At 38.7% G+C, this 22,798-nt stretch overlaps 1 protein-coding gene across 2 annotated transcripts in view; it reads right to left on the reverse strand.

The window, feature by feature from the left end:
* LOC102003882 (chromosome unknown open reading frame, human C11orf74) overlaps positions 1–22,798 on the reverse strand; it is a 63,569-nt gene that overhangs the window by 16,755 nt on the left and 24,016 nt on the right. For both annotated transcript variants that reach the window (XM_005384101.2, XM_005384102.1), the window contains exons 3-5: positions 7,061–7,218; positions 5,468–5,539; positions 4,073–4,139 (exon numbers count right to left, since the gene is read on the reverse strand). In XM_005384101.2, coding sequence (XP_005384158.1) covers positions 4,073–4,139; positions 5,468–5,539; positions 7,061–7,218 — 297 coding nt within the window. The remainder of the gene's footprint in view (positions 1–4,072; positions 4,140–5,467; positions 5,540–7,060; positions 7,219–22,798) is intronic.

The following is a 22,798-nucleotide window of genomic DNA, read 5'->3' on the forward strand; positions in this document are numbered from 1 at the left end:
CCTTTCTGGATCCCAGGGATCCACCTCCCTCTTTCTTTTCTTCCCCAAGTTGATATTTTCCAGTGTCTAGATTCCAAATCTTAGAGAGGCCGATTTATTGATGTTTACCACTCTACCATCTTCCTGGAAGTCCTAAATATACTGTATTCTAGATATTATTCCTTTGTCTGAGGAGTAGCTGGCAAAAATTTTTTCCCTATTCTGTGGGTTGTCTCTTCAATCTTTTTGATAGTCTCTTTTTGTGCAAAAGTTTTTTAACTTGATGTGATCCCCATTGTTGATTCTCTGTAATATTTCCGGTGGGATCGGTGTTTTATTCATGAAGTCTTTGCAAATATCTCGTCTTCAAGAGTTTTACCTACTCTGTCTTCCAGCAGATTGTTTCTGTTTTTATATTTAGGTCTTTGATCCATTTCAATTTTAGTTTAGTGCATGGCAAGAGATAAGGGTCTAGGTTCAATTTTTGGCATATAGAAAGCCAGTTTTCCCATTTGTTAAAAAGGCTACCTTTCTTCCTGAGAAGGTGTTTGGTCTCATTGTCAGTAATAAGGTAGCTCACTGTTTGGAGTTGTGTCTGCATCTTCTATTCTGTTCCACTGATCCCAGGGTCTCTTTTCCTTTTTCCCAGTATCATGCTGTTTTTTTATCATGGTAGCTTTGCATTATAACTTCAAATTAGGGATTGTAATGTTCCATGCCCTGGACAGTCTTAAGTGTAAAATAAAATGTCTAAAAGTTGGCTGAAATGTGACATATTCCTCCTACCACAGTCAGACTCTTAACACATGCTGTTCCTCATGCTGTCCCTGTGCTTTCCTATCTACCCCTCATCTTTGCCCACACCCCTTATCTAGTTAGGCTCTTTCTCTGATCCCACAAATTTAAATTCTCATACCCTATACTTTCATGTAATTTAGAACAATATGTAATCATGTATTTGCGATTATATGGTTCATTCCTGGTTCTTCTAAGCAATTAGGAATTTTATGAGGACAAGAAATTGGACTGTTTCATTCTTCATTGTATTCCAGGCACCAGCCACAACTGTTAAATATTTGTTGAACAAGAATCTCTGGTCAGGGTTGGGCATGTAGCTCAGTGGTAGAGTGTTTGCCTCTACCATGTGCAAGGCCCTGGGTTCAAGTCTCAGCAAGTAGAAGAAGTAGGAGAAGATGAAGAAGGAGGAGGAAGAGAAGGAGAGGAGGAATATGAAAAGATCATCATCACCATCTCTGGTCACACAATCCCGAAAGTTGCTTACCACTGAAGACAAGCACAGAACTAAAGGGGGTGTGGCTGATGCCCGCATTTGTATGCACTCACCTACTAACTGACCAGAGACCTGCTGGCCAAGAGACCTGGAGAAGACAACAGAATGCTGAGAACTCAACCTCAAGAAAATCTCCTCAGCCAGCGAAAAGGCTGCCCAGCTGGGGAGGCAAATATGTATGTACGTGTGCGTGGATGCATGTGTGTGTGCGTGCATGCGTACGTAACGAATGGAGAATCCTTCCTATTCTTATGGTCTCAGCATCATAACGAATAGCTCATTCAACTTATTTTGCTGGAAAATACTAAGCCATCTTAGACATGGCATGACAGTCACTAATGACTACCTTATCTCAAATTCGAAGGAGGAAAAGGTAGCTAACTTGATGTTATATAAACACAGGGCACCAAATTTTCTAGCAACCATTACCCGCAGACAACCATTCAAATACTGCTGTACAAAGCTGGCTCCTCAGAACCGTCTCCACTCTGTCCACCTGGGTTGCCAAAATGATAAAGCAAATATTGAGAAAGAATCATGTTCCTGACTCTTAAAAGAGTATTTATGAGAGTGAATAAGGTGAATAAATAAAATCAATAGTAGAAAAACAATATGCAACCCACTTCCTTGTTGCCCCAGGCAAATCTGTTGCTTAAACAATAACAACAGAATCTAATCAGTAAACCTCTCAGCTGCCAAAATTATACAAGCAACCCGCCTATTTAAAATGTCACATTTCCCATCTGATATAAATATTTGCCTTCTGCTCACATTCTCGAAGTGTAATACAAATTAGGCTCAAACTGAAATCCAACTTAGCACGAACTATTTAATTTCTTTTTTCCTTTCAAGTGACCCAGATTGTGCGGTATGAAAATTGGGAAGCCCTCGTGGTCCTGTCGGTAATTAGAATAGATCGTGGAAGCCTGGATCAATTTTCAGCCCCAGCTTTGCACATCATTTTACATAAGGGAAGGTCTTGACTAGCTCATTCAAGTCCCTTGAGTCTAGGTTCAACCCCAATAACCTTTTTTACACAAATGCAAGACCACCTGTTATCTGACCTCTGGAAAAAATCATATTAGCGAGATGTTTTCAGGCAATTTTTTAAGTAAAGGAGTAAGTCTGATAATTAGAAGGTGCAACTTGGAAAAATGTTTATAAAGAAAACAACATGAAAATAATGAAAAAGATTAAAAGGTTAATTTAAAAGACTGATATAACAAAAGCCAGATTTGTTGGCTATGTTAGTTTACGTTAGTATATAGACCTTCTTGTTGCTGGCAGAAAGTGAGAAGTTTAAACCATCACAAAAATGCCATCATACACAACTTTTCTGGCCCCCTATAAAATTTTATAATGTATATGTATTATATTCAGACTATAAACATTAGGCTTGAATATTAGTCATCCTCAAACTACATCAAATTTCCTGAGGTATTGGTCAAAAATGTAGATCACTAAGATGCCACCAAAGACCTTGTTAATTAAAGTCTTGGTAGCAGGATGTAGGAATCTGCATTTTTTATGAAAGTCCCTCCTCAAATCACTCAAACCCAAAACAGTGTGCTTGGTCTCCAACTGCAACTTCCTGATAGTCCTTAGTTCTCCCTTGTAGTCCAACCAAAGTCCCTACACTCCTCTTACCCAAATTCAGAGCCTCGTCCCTAGGACATGAGGCTAGAGAGCCCTTCCTGCAAGATGTAATTCCTTTAGATCTCTGACATCCCTTTTAAAAGGTGAAAGGTTTATACGATCTGAAGAGAAACCAAAGTATCTGAGGTCCCTTTTAGTAACTTCCGAGTTAACTGGTTAATACAGCCATGAAGAAACAACCCCTTCAGTGGAATAGTGAGATGTTTGGGACCAGAATAAAAATGTGAATTGCTTCTAATTAGCAAAGCCTCACCAATTCAAGAAGACAAAGAAGCCAGGGCAGAGAGAACCAATTTACACACAGTCATCCCCAAATTTTTACTCCCAGCCACTTTTATTCCTCTGATTATGAATACTGTCCTCTTCCAACAAAAACGGCCATAATCCATTGTTTAAGACTTATGAAAAGCCATAAACAACAGTTAAATGTCAGCTGACTGCCCCTAAAATTTAACACTGATGTTGTAATATTCTTGCACATTGAATGAGGAATGAGTGTTTTCAAAACAACGCTAATTTTGAACATACCTCACAGGTCCTTGGATCAACAGAGGGTACCTATGTTTACATAGACACATTAACCAGGAAAAAAAAGATCTTCATCTATATAAACATCAGCAGACCCATTAAGCCTCTTCTAGTGCAGACTATATTGGAATACACCCAGAAGAAATATTTACAGTATATCTTTAGTCTTAAGTGTTTGGTTTACATGTTCAATAAACACGAATATTTTTATAATCAATTCTGATTTGTTATGATCAATTACTATTTTATGTGTCCTTCACATAAAATGACCTCAATTTACAACTCTGCACTTCTGGGAAGTAAGAGGCTGACTTTACAATAGCTGTGTCTGAGACAATTATTCAAGAATCACTTATGTGGTAAATGGTAGGCATGGGGAAGGGGCAGCTTCATTTCACTTAACTCCAAAGGTTTTACAATCTTCAAAAGGGCTTGACCAATTTGATGAGACTTTATTTTTGAAACAGAAATTTCACAACTTTCTGATTTCAGGAGAGGTGGCAGTAAGGGATTGCCTCACCTCTAAAAAAGAAAAAAAGAAAGCAGTCTAAAGCTTCAATTATAGTTCCTAGAAAAGAGGTCAAGTAGGATAAAAGAGAAATACTGTAGAAGGCATACCCTTCCTCATCTGGGGCTCCATTTCTTCACCCACGTCCACATCTTCTAAAGCTGGGAAACTGTCCACCTAGGAAAGGAGTAACATTTTTATGCATATTAGGCTTAAAGAAAAAAATGCAGCCAAGAGTCATGAATCCACTTCCATGACACTCAGCTGAGCAGCTGAATCTACTTTCTCATTAATTCTTAAGTCCCAGCTCAAAGCCTTTGTGTTCATGTGCTTTCCCATCTGAAAGAACCGGTAAATTTAGAAGCTGGCCTGGATTTTATAGGCAACATAGTAAGCTCTCTATAGTGAAAGGGGAAAAAAAAAAAAAACAGCCTGGGCGATTTTGAAAAAGGACTTTGTTCCAGATCCTGTCCCAGAATATACACCACAGCCATGATGGTTCTAAACAGGATTTCTGTTTTGTTTCTCTTACATTGCCTCATCATTATAATATGGGCATCATTATAATATGGGCAGTGAGGATATAGCACTCTAAAAAGCCAGGCAGAGGAAACTAAAGAATGCCGGAGAGAAAGGTTCATTCAAAACAAAATCATCCTGCCCCAGGTAAGTCACAAGAGAGGTGAGCAGGGCAAAAAATCAAGTGTTCTCTCTTTCGAACAAATAAAACCAAAAATTACTTCAAAGGTAAAAAACAGAGCAAATGACCTTTACAGAGACAACAACAGCATTTCAATGAAGGACTATTCCACGTGGAATCCTGCTTTCCACTGCAAGCTGACAATCAGACATTTTAGATTAACAAAATGGCAACATTTCAGACATGAGCTAATTCATCGCAGAGGAATATCAAAGACTGTAAATAAGAAAATGATTGCACCACCAGCATAAATGACAGGAATAAGGTTGTGATGCTTTTTATGCTCACGACCTAAATATGTGCATAACAAAATACCTTAAAATTACAGATTTATATTTCATAACTGCAATTCAAAAGACAGACATTTTTTCCCCCTAGCTCTCCTTGGAATAGCCAGACCACAGCTATTCCTTAGGAATTTAAACTGGTAGTTTCCATTGCTTAGAAACACAAAACTGCAATTATTACTTGGCATCCCAGTGACACTGATATATCTTCTATGTGATGCTTTCGGTAGTAGAATTTGAGATTCTGTTGTACTATCATTTTCTGAATGGTATATGCTAAGAAGGACTAGAGACACATTTTTCTATTAAAGCACCCTTCCCGTGTGTTAAACTTGAAGGAAAAAAGATCCAAAACACCACCAAGCAAGGACAGTTTTAGGATATTCAAACACCAGTTTAAAAAAAAAGTGCAAAGACCAAATCAGCTGAACTCTCCAACTTCATAGAAAGAAAAACAAATGTGTCTGTGGTTTTGTTTGCATTTTTCTGCCACAGAAGTAAGCTGAACCGTGCCTTACCTTCACCTTTCCTGCCCGGTGCAGATCGCCATGAAAGAAAGTGCCAACTTTTTGGCCTTCATCCAACACTATCTGCAAATACAGGGAGGACATTATTGGGAAGTTGAAGCAACTGAAGGCAAAGTAGCTGATCATGTAGCCTTTCTGTTATTGTTACTTAGCTCTGTATGAGAGACTAGATTCTGGAAGTGGTCAGAGAGAAACTTTCAAGAAGTGTCACTTCTATTTCTGCCCTGAAGACCCATCTACACTGCAACCCACAGTAGATTAACTCCAGTGTTGTTGTGTGTAAAACAAGAACGTTCTTCGCCTCCTCTACATCCCAAAGAACTTCTGATGGACAAATCTGAGAATGTTAATACAACAGTTTCTTATTAGAAAACAATATCACTCAATTATTCGCTTCTTACAAGCTGATAAAAGACATTACATTACAATATATAATACAATCCAAATGACCAATAATTACTAGTAAAGTATAAATCCTCTAAGGAAAAAAGGTCATCTCTCACAATCACCACTTAAAGCAAGGTCTGGAAATAAATATTTACAGATTTAGAGGTCTCTGCTGCATATAAACACATTTCCAGCACACAGATTTTTGTTTCCGTGCAAAAATCACAGTCTCTTCCACCACTCTGTTACAATATCAAAGGGAGACAAGATAAGGCAGCAGTACAAACTCAAACAGCTTGAAAGATACCATAGCGTGTACCATCATTCTCTGGTAATTAAAAAACAGCCCAGGAAAGTGTGAATGGTCTATAAAGTCTTGAAGATTAGGAAGAAAGCATCGGACATTTATTGACCAAATCTTGGAAAACCAAGATAATAGTTTCTACCTTTAAATCTGAAGGAGATTATCTTACTTTTCCTGTTGTTCAGACAAAATACCTGACACCCAAAGTTAAAGGAGGAAAGATTTATTTGGCTCACAGGTTGTAGGGTTTTAGGCTGCCCCCGAGGCAGATGGCATGGCAGACAAGCACCACAGAGAAGAAACAGTTTATAGTAGGCAGAAGGAAGCAAAACTCAAGGGAAAACCACAGCTCTTGCTCTCCCTTGTATCTTATCCGAACTATTCAGGGAGGTAGCACTCAAACTCTTAATCCTAGTTCCTTGATCCTAGCATTGCACCATGAATCAATTCCAGCATCACACACGCTAGACCCATCCACCCCCGAAAAAGCCCCACCTATGAACGCATGAGGCTCTGAGGGACATCTAGACACAAGCCACAATAGAGATGAACCTAGGACAAGTAAAACTAAGTCCCATTTTATACAAAGAAGTATACACCAGAACCCTTTCATCCCAAACAAAACATACATATAACTACACAAAGAACTTACAGATGACAGATCTTTAAGAGGTTTTTAATGAAAACTAAAGATAACCAAGTTGCTATCACAAATGACAGCTGCTGAAATACTGAAATGTAATGATGATTTTGAACCAAGTGCCCCATGACACTCCTTCTAGAATTAAGAGAAGTCCAGTCACAGCCCAATGTCTCTTAGGGTCTCTCTTGTTTTAAATTCATGTAAAATGCTTCTTTCCTTGGACTATTTCTATACATTACTAGAATATTACCTCTTTGTCTTCTAAACACTGTGATGAAGTACAAAGGAAAGTAGATGCATTTCTAAGACGGTGGTCACGTGGTTCATTTTTATGAGTACATTCTACTGACGTAAACGTGTTCTCTGAAGCATCCAGCCCAAACGCTCCCCTTTTGGTCAAGTTATCCTCTGAAATGATAAGTTATGCAGTGTTAGAAAGCATCGCTCTTTTGTGCTCTGAATAACTACTATGAAGACAACAATATGCAATGGATTAATTATTGTCACTCTCCTACTAACCTATTTGGAAACACTGTCATTTTTTTCTCTTTAAAAAAAAAAAAAAAAGAAAGAAAACATCGACCATGTCCAATTTGGTTTATTTTGTATTTATTGAGAAACTTTCTTCGAAGGAAAAAAAAATACTTCTATGAAGCCTACAAGTTGAATCTCTTGAAGCACTGAGCACTCTTAAAGTTATTTCCAAAATGTATCACTCAACATTCAACAACTATTAATTGAGTGCTTGCTATGAATTCAGCATTGTACTTGGTCATAATTAAAAGGTCAGTAAAGTATAGTACTTGCTAGACTTTCAGACATCATTTATTCTATTCTTTTCTAAATTTAAGAGATTTTTTCTTTATATAAAAGTATGAATGATTTTTAAAAATTTATAAGACAAAAAAGCAAAATATAGAAACCCCTCATAATCCTACAAGCCAGAATAACCACAACGAAAGGTTTTCAGTGGCCATCTTTTTTTTTTTTTTTTTTTTTTTTAGGTTTTTCTCCGGTACGGGAACCGAACTCACGACCTTGCGCATGCCAGGCAGGCGCTTTTGCCACTGAGCTAAATCCCCAGCCCCAGTGGCCATCTTTCTAATCTCCTTTTACACATCCATGTGTACTTCTAAAAATCAAAATGGAATCATACCACACACACTAATTCAGTTTGCCAGCAGTGTTTCTTTTCATGTTACTGAATACTTTTCTGTGTAAATTTAACAGCTATAGAGACTCGCATTATATAAATGTAAAATCATTTATCTAACCAATGTCTTATTCTAAACTCTACAATTATAAGCAATAATACCTGTGAATTAAATCTACTCATGTTCATGACTATCTCTTAGAAAAAGAAAAGAGCCTGGAATTAATCTGAAATTAAGACACTGAGAAAATTATAATACTATGGTGCCATTAACAGAAATACGGGAGAGAAAAATGGAGTAAGTTAGGTGAAAGCTAGTGAATCTAATTCTGGCCATGCTGCATTTGAGCTACTGGTGAAAACTGTGGTAGAAAGGACCCAAACACAGTTGCAAATCTAGGGAGAAATATGGCCACAAGGAATTATGTGCCCATAAATTACACTGAGGTAATGGAAAGCCATGAGGTCATTTTTAATATTAGTAGTGATATTAAAACTAATGTAAAGAGTTAACATTTATTGGGTGTCACTCTCTTATAAGCATCTCGTTTCAGCCATGCAATGCCCCTCTAGGGAAGGACTGTTACTATACCCACTTTACAGATAAGAAAACCAAGGCCAGTAGAGAGATTAAATAACTCGTTCAAGGCAATACAACTGATAAGTAATAGAACGGGAATTTTAACCCAGTCTTTGAACAGAATCTATCCTCCCAGCTACTGTGCTTTACTACCCAGAATGATATAACAAATGACCGAAAAAGGTCCTCACAGAACACAAGAAGAAAGAAATAGGAGGGAGGAGGAGGGTCCTAGAAAGGAAACAAAGAAAAGTATACAATAATCAAAGAACAACCAGGGCTGCGGGACACACCCGCAAGCTGAAACTTGCTTATTGTGAAAATGGCAAATATAAAAATCTATGTCTATGATTAGGGAGTGATACAGGATAGAAAAGTAATCAAAGACCCAAAACCAAGCCACTGCTGGGTTGGGGAATCCTGTTCTATTCCCTTACTAGATAGACTCTACTATGCAAATGTTCCAGAGATGAAGGGTGACTTTATCTGTGAGGTCCTTAGACAAGCTTCTAACTGAAGGAATTATGAGATAACCTAAACAAGAAAAGGGGCTGTAGTTGTTTTTCTTGAGCCACCAGATACACAGCATGAAAACCAGTGCGACTGTGGTGATAATCACAGCCTGATGCGAGTCCAGCTGTTCCTGCATCCAGTTTCTGAACACCTTATCACTGACAGAATTAAGACTTGTGGGACTTCCTTAGAATATTAACATGGACATACTATTGAAGAACAGAGATAAAGTAGCCTAGTCCATAGTACATCAATAATAAGACAGAGAAAGAAAACACAAATATTGAATGCATCATTTTCTCTCTTAAAAAGTCGTATCCATAAACAACACACACTCTATACTACTCCCTTGGGTACCAGCATCCATAACTCCTACCAACTACTGGCAGAGGGGAACCCTGCCTTTTGCCCCCAAAGAATCCTTAGAAACTCAGGAGTGAAGCACCAGGTTTGGATGCTCGAGAGAGTGCATGGAAGACTGAGGAAGCTTTTGGAAGGGTTGCTAAGAATAGTGCTAGGATAACCAGTGTAATGAAGGATCACAGAACAGAGAAGGAAATGATCTTAGAACTTAGTCCCCTAGACATTTTCCTCTTTTTATAGCCACAAAGATGTCTTGAATTAATCACAAGGTAACAATAGCCAGTGGTACTAGGAGAAAGCAAGATAGACATGGATGTGCTTAGCAACGGGAGGAATTAACAGAAGAATGAAAGAGATTCTTCTGCAAAGTAAGAAAGGAAGATGACTTCTTGTGGCTATCACAGTTCTCACAGCTTAGCCTGTAAGGCAAGCACAACCTAAATTTAGGATTAACAAAGAAAAGACTATGGACCCAGAAGAACACTAGTAATAGTGACTTAAAGGAAAAGCCCAGCAATGTCTGAAAATAATAGACCTTCTGGAAGGACACATTCTATTTGTTCTCACTCATTGCATTCCTCTACCATTTCCAAGAAAATATTCAGGTTATCTAAGACTTAACCATATAAAATGGCTTTGAAACAAAGAGCAAAACTTGGTGAAGTCCCCTCTATACTGAACTACTGATGAACAGATCCAACAAAAATTCTTCTCTCTTTGAAAACGCCTCGCTCTTGTAAATATAAATTTTTCTATTTTTAAAATACTACAGGATACATAAAAGAACTTATTCTCTCTTTGATTAAAACTGCAGTTTACGGGTCTTTCCTAAACCTTGAAATTACTTCCACAAGAATATACATTGTGTCGCTCCAAAGACCTAAAAGCACTCTTTATAGAGTCTTTTATCATTTTAAACCTACTGAATAATACATCTCCTGGCAGAACGAGATGGGAAAAAAGTTCTTTTTCAATATGATAATGTCAAAATGGCAGATGCTGGCACAGCCCAGACTCCGAAGTGGCCGACAGTCTGATTAGAGACCAGATGCCGCTTCCCAGAGTGATCCTGGCGGCGATCCGCACGTGCCACCCAGCTGTTCATCTCCTGTTCTTCTTCTTTTTCTGTTTTTTATCACAGTCCTCTTCTACCCTTTCATCTTGTCCCTAATGTTTCTTGCTTTGAAATCCGTGTCAGGCATAATACAGTTTAGAAATCTAACAGCAATATTTCAGAGAACAAGTAGGTTATTGAGACCTGAAAGAGTATTTCTTTGGGCATTTCTGAGTCAAAACTTCAATACAGATGAGACGAAAGTTTTTTTTTGCTAAAGGTTTTTCAGAGGTTTCATTATTCTGAAGCAATGGAATTTCAATTTCCTTTTGATACCAAACCGACAAGCTTCCAACAGATCTGCCTTACAAGGCCACCACTATACCTTCAGTGTCTAATTTCAGACCAAAAAGAAAGGTTACACTCCTTGAAAAGGTGAAAACTTTTGATGGCTTCATAAATTAGAAACGAACCACATATTGATTATATATCTTCCAGAAGAAAATGATTACTTTTGGAAAACTCAACTTTGAAAGACACTGTTTTTAAAACTTCAAGTTCATCCACACAGAGCCAGACTGGCACGCATGTACCGAGAAGCATGACCACATTTGCAGTAGGTTTCACAGATCAGCACAAGCAACTTCAGAATACATGATCAACCCTGCCAGGAATCTCAAAGTGTCTGTTCTTCTGCACCATAGTCAACAGCACTATAAATCAAGAGCACGTTCTCGGTCACAAGATACTGAATATATTGCTAAAGCAAGGAAGAACTCATAGGGGGAATATTCTGTGTAACACCAGGCAGCTGCTAAGAAAGCTGTCTGCAAAGAGAATAGAGGATAAGCAATCATGCTTATAACAAGGTTGGGCACCTTGAAAGTCTGGGTGATTTTCACATTATGCTTCTAGCCTACAGCAATGTTTCTCTGGACAATAATATCTGCTCTTGATTCATCCAGCCAAACTACTTCACTCCACTGCTTCTGGATCACACGCTTCCTGGTATCTGGCCTCCCCTGGAGCAACAGTCGTTAGGATTAAATAAGCAATTTTAAAACCAATCAATCATAAATCAGAATACATCCAAAGAAGCTACATTCAGCACACAAATGTTTTGTCTAAATTCCCTTTGCAGTGCTCTGACTTCCAACTGTTTTATGTTCTCCATTTGAAAGGGCGTAGGGAGGAGAGGATTACCGCAGCCTGGCCAGTCAGGAATAATTGTGCTTTCCCTGAGGCCGGATGGTAACCGACTCATTATTCACAGTTATAGCCATCAACCTGCCAAGGCAGGAATGCTGGAGCCTGTCCTGGAAAAAATGTATGTCAAAAGCCCTGGATGAGGGACACAATGGCAGGAAGATGAATTTTTCCAAATGTCCAGTATTGGGTAATTACGGAAAGAAAAATGTGAAGACTGTAAAGTTGCTGAAAGTTTATTTTCAGGAAAAAAAAAAATCTGTATAGCAGCTGAGTTATACAGCTCATTAAACCTAAAACTTATATGCTGGACATCAACTATTTGTAAGGTGAGAAAGATAGGTAAGACCCAGTTCCTCACCCTTCCAGAGTTTGCAAACTAGGAAGAAGACATCTAGGCACACCGCCAAGATAAAGCATGCCTATGGCAGACAATATAAGGGGTACAAGTCAGAAAACAGTACAGTCATAATCGGTTTGGGAAAATCACAAAGGCTTCCCATAGGAATGGGGCACCTGAGCTAAGCTGTGAAACACGGCTACAATTTCAACAGGTGAGCACTGTGAAGAGGTTATTCCACAAGGAGAAATGTTTGTCAACAAAGCCCCTGCAACAAAACCACCAAGTATTCCAGGATGATGGGGCACACGTTTAGTGAGAGGTGGACAGGGGATGCCCCACAGAAAGATGTGCTTGACCCTGCAAATCACAACAGAGCTGGGCTCTAGGTAACAATGGACTCCAATGGCTCAGCACTAGAACAGAAAGAACAGACCTACTCTAGTAACCCACGTGAGAAGTAAAGGAAGCCATAGCAACTGTGGTGGTGCTAAGCAAGGGAGAAATTTAAGAAACAAAAGAAGGGCAGGGGATACAGCTCAGCAGCATAAGCACCTGCCTAGCAAGCCTGAGGTCATGAGTTTGATGCCTGGTACCAAAAAAAAAAAAAAAAGAAAGAAAGAAAAGAAACAAAGGCAGAGCTCACAGAGTGACTTCTTTTTGTGTTTCTAAAGCAGAAATGAAGACACTATCTCTAGTTGGTTTTCTTCCCTCTGCTCCAGATATCAGGGAATGCTCACCTTATCTTCACACTACAATCTTTACCCTTCTTTTCCATTTAAATTGCCATGCCCTAAGTCACTTTTTTAAAGCAAGCTCTGTGATGGTGCAATAAGATAAAACAGCATGCTTGTAGCCTGTCAAGTGAACTATTTGGTGCAGGGAGGCCCCATGACCACGTTGCAAGTTAAACTTGTCTTCCTCGCTGGTTTAGTCAAGGCCACAGAAAGGGGTGGCCAAGGGTGGGTGTGGATTCAGTGTATTTGAACATCAATTCCTGGAGATCCAGAATCTCACACAGGATGACAGCTGCCAGTGCCAATATCTATACAAGGTGGTATTTATTGCATCTAAGAAATGCATCTGTTTTTTTTTTTCACATTCTCCTTTACTACTTAAAACTTGCAAATCAGCACAATCAACTTATTTTCTTGATATGAAATATTTACACACAAGCAGGACCAACTGGGTTCATGAATCAAAAGGCCACCATTCATTTAGTGAAGATTCCAAGATAAGAAGCTAAGTACCCATGAAAATGCCTAGACTCCTCTACAGCTTTATTGAATATAATTTATATCCCATAAAATCCACTCATTTTAAGCCTACTATTCACTAAGTTTAGTAAATATACAGAACGGTATGATAATCATCACAATGTAACTTGTAGATCATTTCCATCTCCCTAAAAAGATACCTGGTGCCCATCTGCAGACTCTGCCCGTTCTTATCCACTAATCTGCTGGTTGCTGCTATAGATTCATCTTTGCTAGACAATCCACATAAATGGAGTAATACGGTATGTGGTGTTTTGCACCTGCCTTCTTTTACTTCGCATAACATTTCTGAGATTCACCCATGTTGTCATATGTATTAGTACTTCCCTCCTTTCATTTTCAAACAATATTCCATTTAATGGACAGGACCACATTTTATTTTTTCCATTCACCAGCTGATGGGCACTGGGATTGCTACCACATTTTGTGTCCCCGATTGTGATACTGCGTTTGATCCAAGGGCTATCATCATTAATCTACTTCCAAGCAATGCCACAACACAATGAATTCCAACCAGCAGAAAAACTACAGACTTTCAGCTCTTCTCCACAGGCAGACATGGGACAGATGCACGTTTTCCTCGGGGCTGCTACTCTTGGTCACTTTACCTCCTTAGTACCGTCATGGCTAGAGAATCGAGCAGCTATCATCTGGCCCCATTTTCTTCAAAGTCATACATAATCATTGGAATTACTTTTCAAAATTGTTCACTGCCTATCCGTTCCCACTAATATGTAAACCTAAGGAGGACAGGGAGCTCACCTTCGGCAACTTACTCAGAATTTCTGTAAGGGGAAAGGGTCATCCCCCAGTTCTAAAAACATAGAGCAGTTCAGAGTGGGATGTAGAACAACGCTCAGCCCTGCAGCCAAAGCTCTGCACTTAGTGTTCACAATGTGCTTAACACCCAGCTAGACTGGACAACCAGAGGGAAAGCTAAGGAAGTTACACAAATAATCTCTGCCTATAAGAATATGTAATTTATTCCCTTAAAACTTTATTCACTTGAAGGCATAACAGTTTTCCTATTTCTCAGCCAGAATTGTCAAGTCTAAAAATTTATCCAAAAGAAGTAAGTATGTGGGCAAAGATTTCACCATAAAGCCAAAAATGTCTCATCTAGTCACTTAGCAATGTTTACTTAATCAAAGCCACAACTACTAAATTAGCATTTCACTTTCTGAAAATGCACCTAAAAGATATAAATAAGAAGGATATAAAAGACATAGCTACAAGAAAAAAAAAAGAGCTAACGCTCTCACAAGGTCCTACAAGGTTCTACAAGGTCCCACAAGGTCTCACAAGGTCCTCACAAGGTCCTACATGGTCATGCATGGCTGTGCTCCACCTCCTTTGTCCTGTGACCTCAGCTTCCATTCCTCTCACCTTTGTTCACATCAGTCCAGCCACACCATTCCTCAGGCAGACCAGAGGCTGCCATTGCCAGGCCTTTGCACTGGCTATCCACTGGGCCTACAATATCTGCAGGCTTAACTCACCACCTTCTAATCTTTTTCAAGTTTTATTTTCCCAAGGAGGCCTAACCACATCACCCATATAGAAATGCCACCTGCACCCTCCTCTCAGCATTCATGACCCATGAGGCCCTGCTCTGTTTTCTTTTTCCTTATTATCTTCTGACATTTATTTTTCTTTCTTATTATGTTTACTGTCTACTTCCCTCTCCCAGAATATAAATTGTCTGAAGGCAATGATCTTTACCACTTTTGTTCACTTATGTAACACTTAGCATACAGTAGGTTTTCAATAAACACTTATTGAATGAATGACGGTGTTTATGGTAGCATCATTGACAACAGCCAAAAATTAGAAATAACACAAATTCCTGATAAAAAGAGGATAGTTAAACAAAATAATGGCACATGAATATGATTAAATACTGTCCAGTCATCAAAAACACTGTTACATAATATTAGTTATTGCCAGGGGAAGATATACAATGTTATATGAAAAATCAAGTTTGAAGAAGAATGTACATGGTATGGTTCCACTTTTATAAAATAATTATAATAAATTTGATGACTGTATTAGTGAAAGAAAGCATTAGGTTGGGCTTTTACCTAGGATTCAAGTATTACAAAGACATATGTGTAAAGTTTATATATATATAATTAATCAGTCCTAATAACAAGTCTGTGAAGTAGAAGTTCTTGCATCTATTTTACAGATAAGAAAACTGAAACACAGAGATCCTAAGTAATTTCCTCAGGGTGACCTGGTTTGAAAGCTTGCCTTCAAATTCTGGTTATCTCTACCTCCTGTGTTCTTAAGTAATAACTATATACATATGTACATATCAATAAAAAGAAATTTTAAGAAAAGATGCACACATCAATGGTTTATCTCTAATACATAGGATTATGGTTATATTAATTAATTGAATATAATTTCCCTACATGAAAGAGATAGTAACAACCACTTAACCAAGATGAAAATTCATTTCTTTCTCATGTACCAGTACATGAGAAAGTACAGGATTAATACAGTTGCTCTGCTCCACAAAGCCACCCTAGATTGCAAATTCCTCCAGCCTTTCTACACTCATATCACCAGGGCACTACCCTTCTCCATGTGGTCCAAGATTACACATTACCATTTCCTGTTCCAAGCAAGAGTGTGAGGGAGAAGACAAAGGCACATCCATTGCTTCTCCTGTTGCTAGTGAAGGCATCCTTTAAATTACCACATCAAAGAAGCATGATCATACAGCAGCCAGAGTAGGAGTTTGGCTTTTTTCTCTCATGAAGGCTCTGCTCCATGAGATGATCCAGGGATCCAAGCTGGTAGGGGGCTCTGCCATCCTGAGCACATGGATTTCATTTCTGAATCTAAGGGATTTGTTCTAATGATTGTCAATTTCCAGCCAGGGTGGTAAGGATAAAATAAATACAGGGCAAGGGGCTTAAGGATACAACCAAGGAGTTGCATGAATCAGCTCCCCTCAGATCTCTCTGGCACACACTTAGTCAAATGACCATACCTAGCTCCGAGACAGAGTGGGACAGATGATCTTTATCCTAAGTGTTAATATAGTAGCCAAGAATTCTACTGCTACAGAAAGAACAGTTGTTTGTTCCACTCTGTATGTGTATGGGTTGATGCTTCTCAGTATTTTCTACCATGAGCAATGAATGAATGAATAAATGAACATATAAATGGATTCAAGCTTTTACTTGTGAAAGTGAAAAGCATTTTCTCCAACCTAACTTCCAATCTTCAGTCTAGGGAGAATATCTATACGTATCTTCCTCCTTCTTCAAAAGCTTTTCCTAGAAATAACGAAGAAGGAATACACATATATATTTTACATTTTATGTTGTAAACCGTGATTCCTTTAATATTTAAATCTGATGTCCTTCTTTTAAAATCAGCTACCCTAATCATAAAACTCTACTGTTCAGTAAGTCTTTAAAATGTACTAAGTATCTTCACATATAAAGTTTACAGCAGAAAAGATAACAGAAGCAGTAGAATTACTGGAGGGGTACTTCTAGGAAGTACAGGCAACAAGATGTCTGTACCGCCTGCATGAACTCTCCAGACCCTCTTCTGTGCACTTAATAGTAGCAAAATGTTCACAAAGAACATGTCTTTTGGCAAAAACAGAAGCACTGTAATGTGGTAGCTTTTACCCCAAGACACATGTACTGTAATCCTTCAAACTTGGGACAGAATGTAAGCTGAATCCAGCTCACCCTAAAATTCTGCAAATTATTCTATTCTAGTCTGTGTATCAGATCAACAAGACTGACATGAAACTAATTCCTATTCCTACACCTGTCATTCTTTTTCATTGTCAAAAATGTCTTTTAAATAAAAGTGATATTAAATTAAAAGGCATATGCTAAATAAAATAATTATCCTTTATGGGGGTGTCACAACTTCATAAAATCTGCAGAATTTATTCTTCAAAACCTGCAATGTCTCCTAAAGTGAGCACAAAATTTGAAGTGTCAGTGTACCTCCCTTTACCCATTTTCAGTCTCATTTAGGACATATTTTTCAAAGCTGGTCTGAAAGTCGGCGTTTTGGGGCTATATATTAGAATTGCTCCCTTCAATTTTGGGGACAGATCCTTAGGACTATGCATTTTAGTAAACATCTCCAACATGATTTTATGTAGACACAAAGTAGGATTCCCAGGTAAATGTTTCATGAAATAGAATCTACAAGTTAATAATTAAAAAGAAGGATCTGATACCTTACCTTTGTCAAAGCGTATAAGTAACTTTGCCTGATGGTTTTGTGCAGACACAGTATTTAGTCTATCCACCAGAGGCCAGTGTAGGATTATTCACTAGGTTTTATAATCTAACACTACACTATATACATATACACTCTGCAGTATGAGCTATACATACGTCCTAACTACTTCAAGGAATAGAGTGTGAACAACGAAAGCCATGACCAATATTTTATACATTTTTAATGTTGCACATTCAAGATTTCCTTAACATTTAACCTTGATGTTTCTCTTTTATGTCATAAATAGTTCCCCTCATCACAAAACTTTACACTTCAGCAAGTCTTTACAACTTGCCAAGTACCTTCATTATATTTCATCAGATTCACACCACAATCATCAGACACACTGAACAGGCAGAATTATTCCTTTTTACAGAACCAGAGAGTAAATGGAAGGCCTAGTACCCAAAGAATCATATGCCTGGACTACACCCAGATCTCCTGATTCGAAAATAAAACGTACCCTTTCCAGACACTGGCCCTGCCTACAATAAAATGAGAAATATAACAACAGTACAATACATCATAAAGCTAAACATCTTCAGCCTGAAAAACTTTCCTTTACCCTCAGACCCTGCCCTTCAGCCTACTTACATAAAGATACATCTACTTCAAAAAAACTCTTCAACTCCCCTAAATTAGAAGAGTTAAAGTCAGAGGGATTAAATTTTCCCTCTTCTTTACAAATAAATCCTTTGAAGTTATCAAATTATCAGAGACAGAATAACATCTTCTGCATGAAATGGTAATAATCTAGGATTCAAACTTTGGTATATGCATTTGGGCAACTCAAGAACAGAGTTAAGTCACACAAATCTCACACATTTTGTCATTTTTATAAATTGTTCCAAAACATCCCTTATTAATAATAAAAACAGGTAATAGGTAGCTTGAAATAAAAAGGATCTGAATATCCACTGTTACAATCATTCTTATTGCTTTTTTCTTATTTCATAGACTATTCATTCAATCTAAAAACCAAGACCCCAGAACCAAAGGCTGAATACTATTTTATCAGCACTATGCAAATAGTAATTAACACTGCCTTCTAATAAGCTCTAATGATACAATCTGTAAATGTATAAATTGCTATTCTGCACTAGTATATCTAGAGCATTTAGGAATCAGATCATTTTCTGTTAACAGACAGCAATGAACAAGAACAATATATCAGCTGATGAACTCTTCTAGAATAAGAACTGTTTTATTCATCTCTATATTCCCAGGTTCTAGATTAATGCCTAAAACTAGGCAGAACAGTTAATACCAATGAAATAACCTCAACATTACTGAGAAATGGACTAACACCATAATTAGAGATTAAACTCAGAAGAATTAGACAAGTGGTTACAATCCTTTTTTTTTCTAATCAGTATCTCATATACTGCAAAACTGAATGCAAAAAGGAGACTTAAACCCTATAGGGAAAAAGGCAAAAACAATATGATTCCTCTCTAAACTAAAGGTGTGGGGGGGGCACGACTTAAATCTGTCTCACCTGGAACGAATCCAATAGAAAAAAAGACACACACACAAAAAACATACTACACAGATTGTGGTTTGATTTTCTTAAAAGGGAGATATGACTTTGGTTAAAATAAAGTTTCCTGTTTGTATCCCTTTGGGTTTAGCCAACCATTTCAAAGAAAATATTATTGTTCCATGGCTGAAAGGACATTTTGCTAAAATCATTCAGATTTGAAGAGCTGCCTAGTCAACTGAATCAAGGCACACAGACCTGTGACCACCTCGGTTTCACACAGAGCAATTTACCCTTTTCCTTCAAGTACGAATACATTTAACAGCAATGAGTAAGAATAAAGTGGCCAGTTAAATAAGTACAAACCAAACCAGTGTGCAGCTCCTGGATACCATTCAAGTCACAGCTATCTTAAAAGTCTGTTTAACTATTAGTAGTTCTCTGCTTGGGTTCTGTAAAAGCTTAAAATTTCATTTACCTGAAAATCCAATTCTCTAATTTATATGTGCACATAAAATATACCATATATAACATCTATAATTTGAAATGACAGAGTTAAAGAAAATTCTTTTATTTGGAAACAAATCAATTTTTAATTCTATCTGACTGACAAAGCACACTAGAAAAGATATTTATTGTAACAAACTAGTGCGCAGTAACACCAGCGCCAAAAATAAATTTAACGATTATAATTCAGTATGTTGTACATATTCAAATATATTTTCTTTCCTTATCCAATTACACCTAAACTGCTGCAGATGTGAAAAACAAACGATTATCTACGGGCCAGATATTCATGTTTGGAATGAACATAAATTGTAACAACCACAGCTGAAGATTTATGCTAATAGACCTAAAACAAAATGGCTCAATCAGCTCAAAATCTGTCATAATTTGAGGAGGGAAATTTCCTTCTGCAACTGAACCAGCAGTTTTCAGTGTCTCATAATTTGTCAATTTGTTCGCTCAGTGTAGTGATTTACTGTCGACAAAAGAAATAGAGAAACAAATGAAAACTGCTTAATTACAGTTTGCAGATGTTCCCTCCAAAGAAAGACAACAGGTTAATGTTACTAATGCTGCATGACTCTTCCACAGGGGTCTGCTATAAATTAGTTCAGTCTAATCAATGCATTCTGAGGCAGGGGGTGGTGGGGGGAGGGCCTATACCAGGAATCAAACCCAGGGCCTGCACTTGCCAGGCAGCTTTTTACATTCTTTCGCCCTCATTATCCTAGATGACGTTTATGACAAGGAGGTCACACGCACATAGCTATTGAATTTATGATCCTTAAAAAACTACAAGCTTTTTTTTCTTGTCCTTTTTTACTTCTTTTCAACAATACCAAAAACCATCAATAAAAGGCTTTAAGCTAACACCGTTCCCTTTCTCTGTTTCTGAGGATGGCAGGTTAATTTTTTAATGGCCTAGTACTTTCACCTAGTAAGTTCTGATGTGATGCCTTCTCAAATTTCCCCGTAAGGCTAGCATCATCCCAGTGGCCTCCAGGTTAAGTCAATCTCTTGCTAGGTTTCTGTGTTATTTTCAGTGGTGCTCTTTGCTGTTACGTTCATATTTGCAAAATGCTTCCCGAGCTGCCTTTTTTTTTTTTTTTTTGTCTTAACGTGGCTAACGAAAAAAAGGAAACAGAAAGACACTGCAAGTGGGCTGTGAACTAAAAACATCACCCGATATTCAGTAGGGAATTAAATGACTGATAACAACAGCGCAGAGTATGTGGCGTGAGGGCCACCTGGAAGCATCAAGCTGGTCAGTTGTTTCCAACTTCCGCTGGCAGGCGATCTGCCAGTTGCAAGGGTATCAAAACAACGTTAAGCCCTCTGGTCCCTGTCTAATACTCGACAGAAAATAACTGCAAAAGGCTACACAGCTAGGATTATTTTTTCTTGCTGTGCTTTCTTTTACGAGAGAAAGCTGTTTTTATTCTCTCCTGAAATGCCTTTCCTCCTCTGAAATTGGTAAGAAAGCCAGCTGCTTTGTGCGTTTTACTCTGTGGTGTTTTTCTACAGCAGAGTTCAAATTCGTCCTTCAGACTGGAGAAAGCCTCTCCTTGCACCCCTCTGAAAGTTTAAAGATGCATTTCTAACATTCAAATTCAAACAGCTTTGGGGACCAAAATATGTCACCTTCTGAAATGCGCTGTTTTATGTGCTGTCACCAGCTTCGTTTTTAATTACATTTTTTAGAAGTTGTCAAGTATGAGTTGTAATATTCCTTTGGCTGAACTGACAAGTCAGAATTTATCAGTCCAGAAGTGTAAACCAAATCCCAACCCAAGATTCTAAGCTCTCAACAGAACATAAATGCAGTAAGGAAAGAAATAAAAAGACTCCTCAAATGAGAACCGCGCAGCTTTGAAAAAGTCATTTGGCCTCTGTGGGCCTCAGCAGCTCCTGGGCCAAATATCTGCGATTCATCTGACTCTTTCTTCTCCTGCTCCTCTGCCGGTCACGGTCACTGAATGCTGCCTGCCGCTCCTTCACGCGCAGGCTCCCTGAGCCCTTTGCTCTCCATTCTTTTTTTTTTTTTTCTTGGTACCCGGAATCGAACTCCGGACCTTGCACTTGCCAGGCAGGCACTTGTGCCGCTGAGCTATATGTCCCCAACCCTGCTTTCCATTTCCTCCTCCGCCACCTGTGTGCTTCTGCTCAGCCTCCTGCTGTCCTCCCTGACTCTAGGTATTTCTCTCCTCCTTTGTCTCTACCTTTCACACTTGCCTGCGATGTGTGGAATTGCTTTTTGCTTGTTTGTACATTCTGGGTTACCCAATCTATCCAATCCAAAGAGAGCACAGCGCAGTCCCTTTTGGGTACTCTCTTCTTGTGCCTGTCCATCAAATGCACATATTCTTCAGGGCTGGGGGCTGAACCACCTACTGACCATCCACTCTCCTCTTATTTTCTTTTCATTTCTGTTGTCGTTTGAGGTTTTGCAAGGGGAACAATACAATACAGGACACATATTTTATAAGATTATTTATAATAGTCACACAAACAACCATATGCAAAAAGTGCAAGAAATCTGTCCACACACTAAAGACCAGAGAATCCAGCTAAGGGCCTGGATCCCACGATAATGTCCTGCACGAGTCCAGTTGAAGACCTAAAACCCAACAAAAAGCCCCCCAAAAAGCCAACCGGAAGCCCAAAACCCAAGAAAAAGGCCCAAGCAAGCCCGGTTTAAAAAACCAACCCGGGCAAGGTCGAAAGGCAAGGGGGGAAACCAAAAAAGCCGACCCCACAAGAAGAAAGAACCGGGCCAACAAGGTGAAAGGACCGCAACGGAACCAAGGAAGCAAAACCAAAAGGAAAAACAAAACCCCCCCGGAAAAGAACAAAACCAACCCCAACAAAAAGGAAGGCCCCAACCCCCCCAAAGAAGAAGAAAACCAAAGTCCCAACAAGAAAACCAAAGGGAAAAACCTCCCCCGGAAAAAAAACAAGGCAACAACCTCCCCCCCAAAACCAAGAAACAAAGCCCAAAAGGAAGAACAAAACCCCCCCAAACTGAACTGTAGCCATTTTTAGCAACAATGAGGTCCCAAGCTCCTCCTCCAACAAGAACAGCCAAGTTCATCAGGAAAGCCAGCATGACAAGGTCCTCCAGCAGAATAGCCCACGACAGCCAGCAGCTCCCTAACAGCTTCCCAGCAGCTTCTACCAGCTCCCAACAGCCTCTCGGTGCTTCTCCAGTTCTGCCTCTTACGCTTCCAGCAACAATCCTCAGGAAGGCCC

The sequence above is a fragment of the Chinchilla lanigera genome, unplaced genomic scaffold, assembly GCF_000276665.1.
Source record: "Chinchilla lanigera isolate Chin_1 unplaced genomic scaffold, ChiLan1.0 scaffold00021, whole genome shotgun sequence".
Taxonomy (NCBI): domain Eukaryota; kingdom Metazoa; phylum Chordata; class Mammalia; order Rodentia; family Chinchillidae; genus Chinchilla; species Chinchilla lanigera.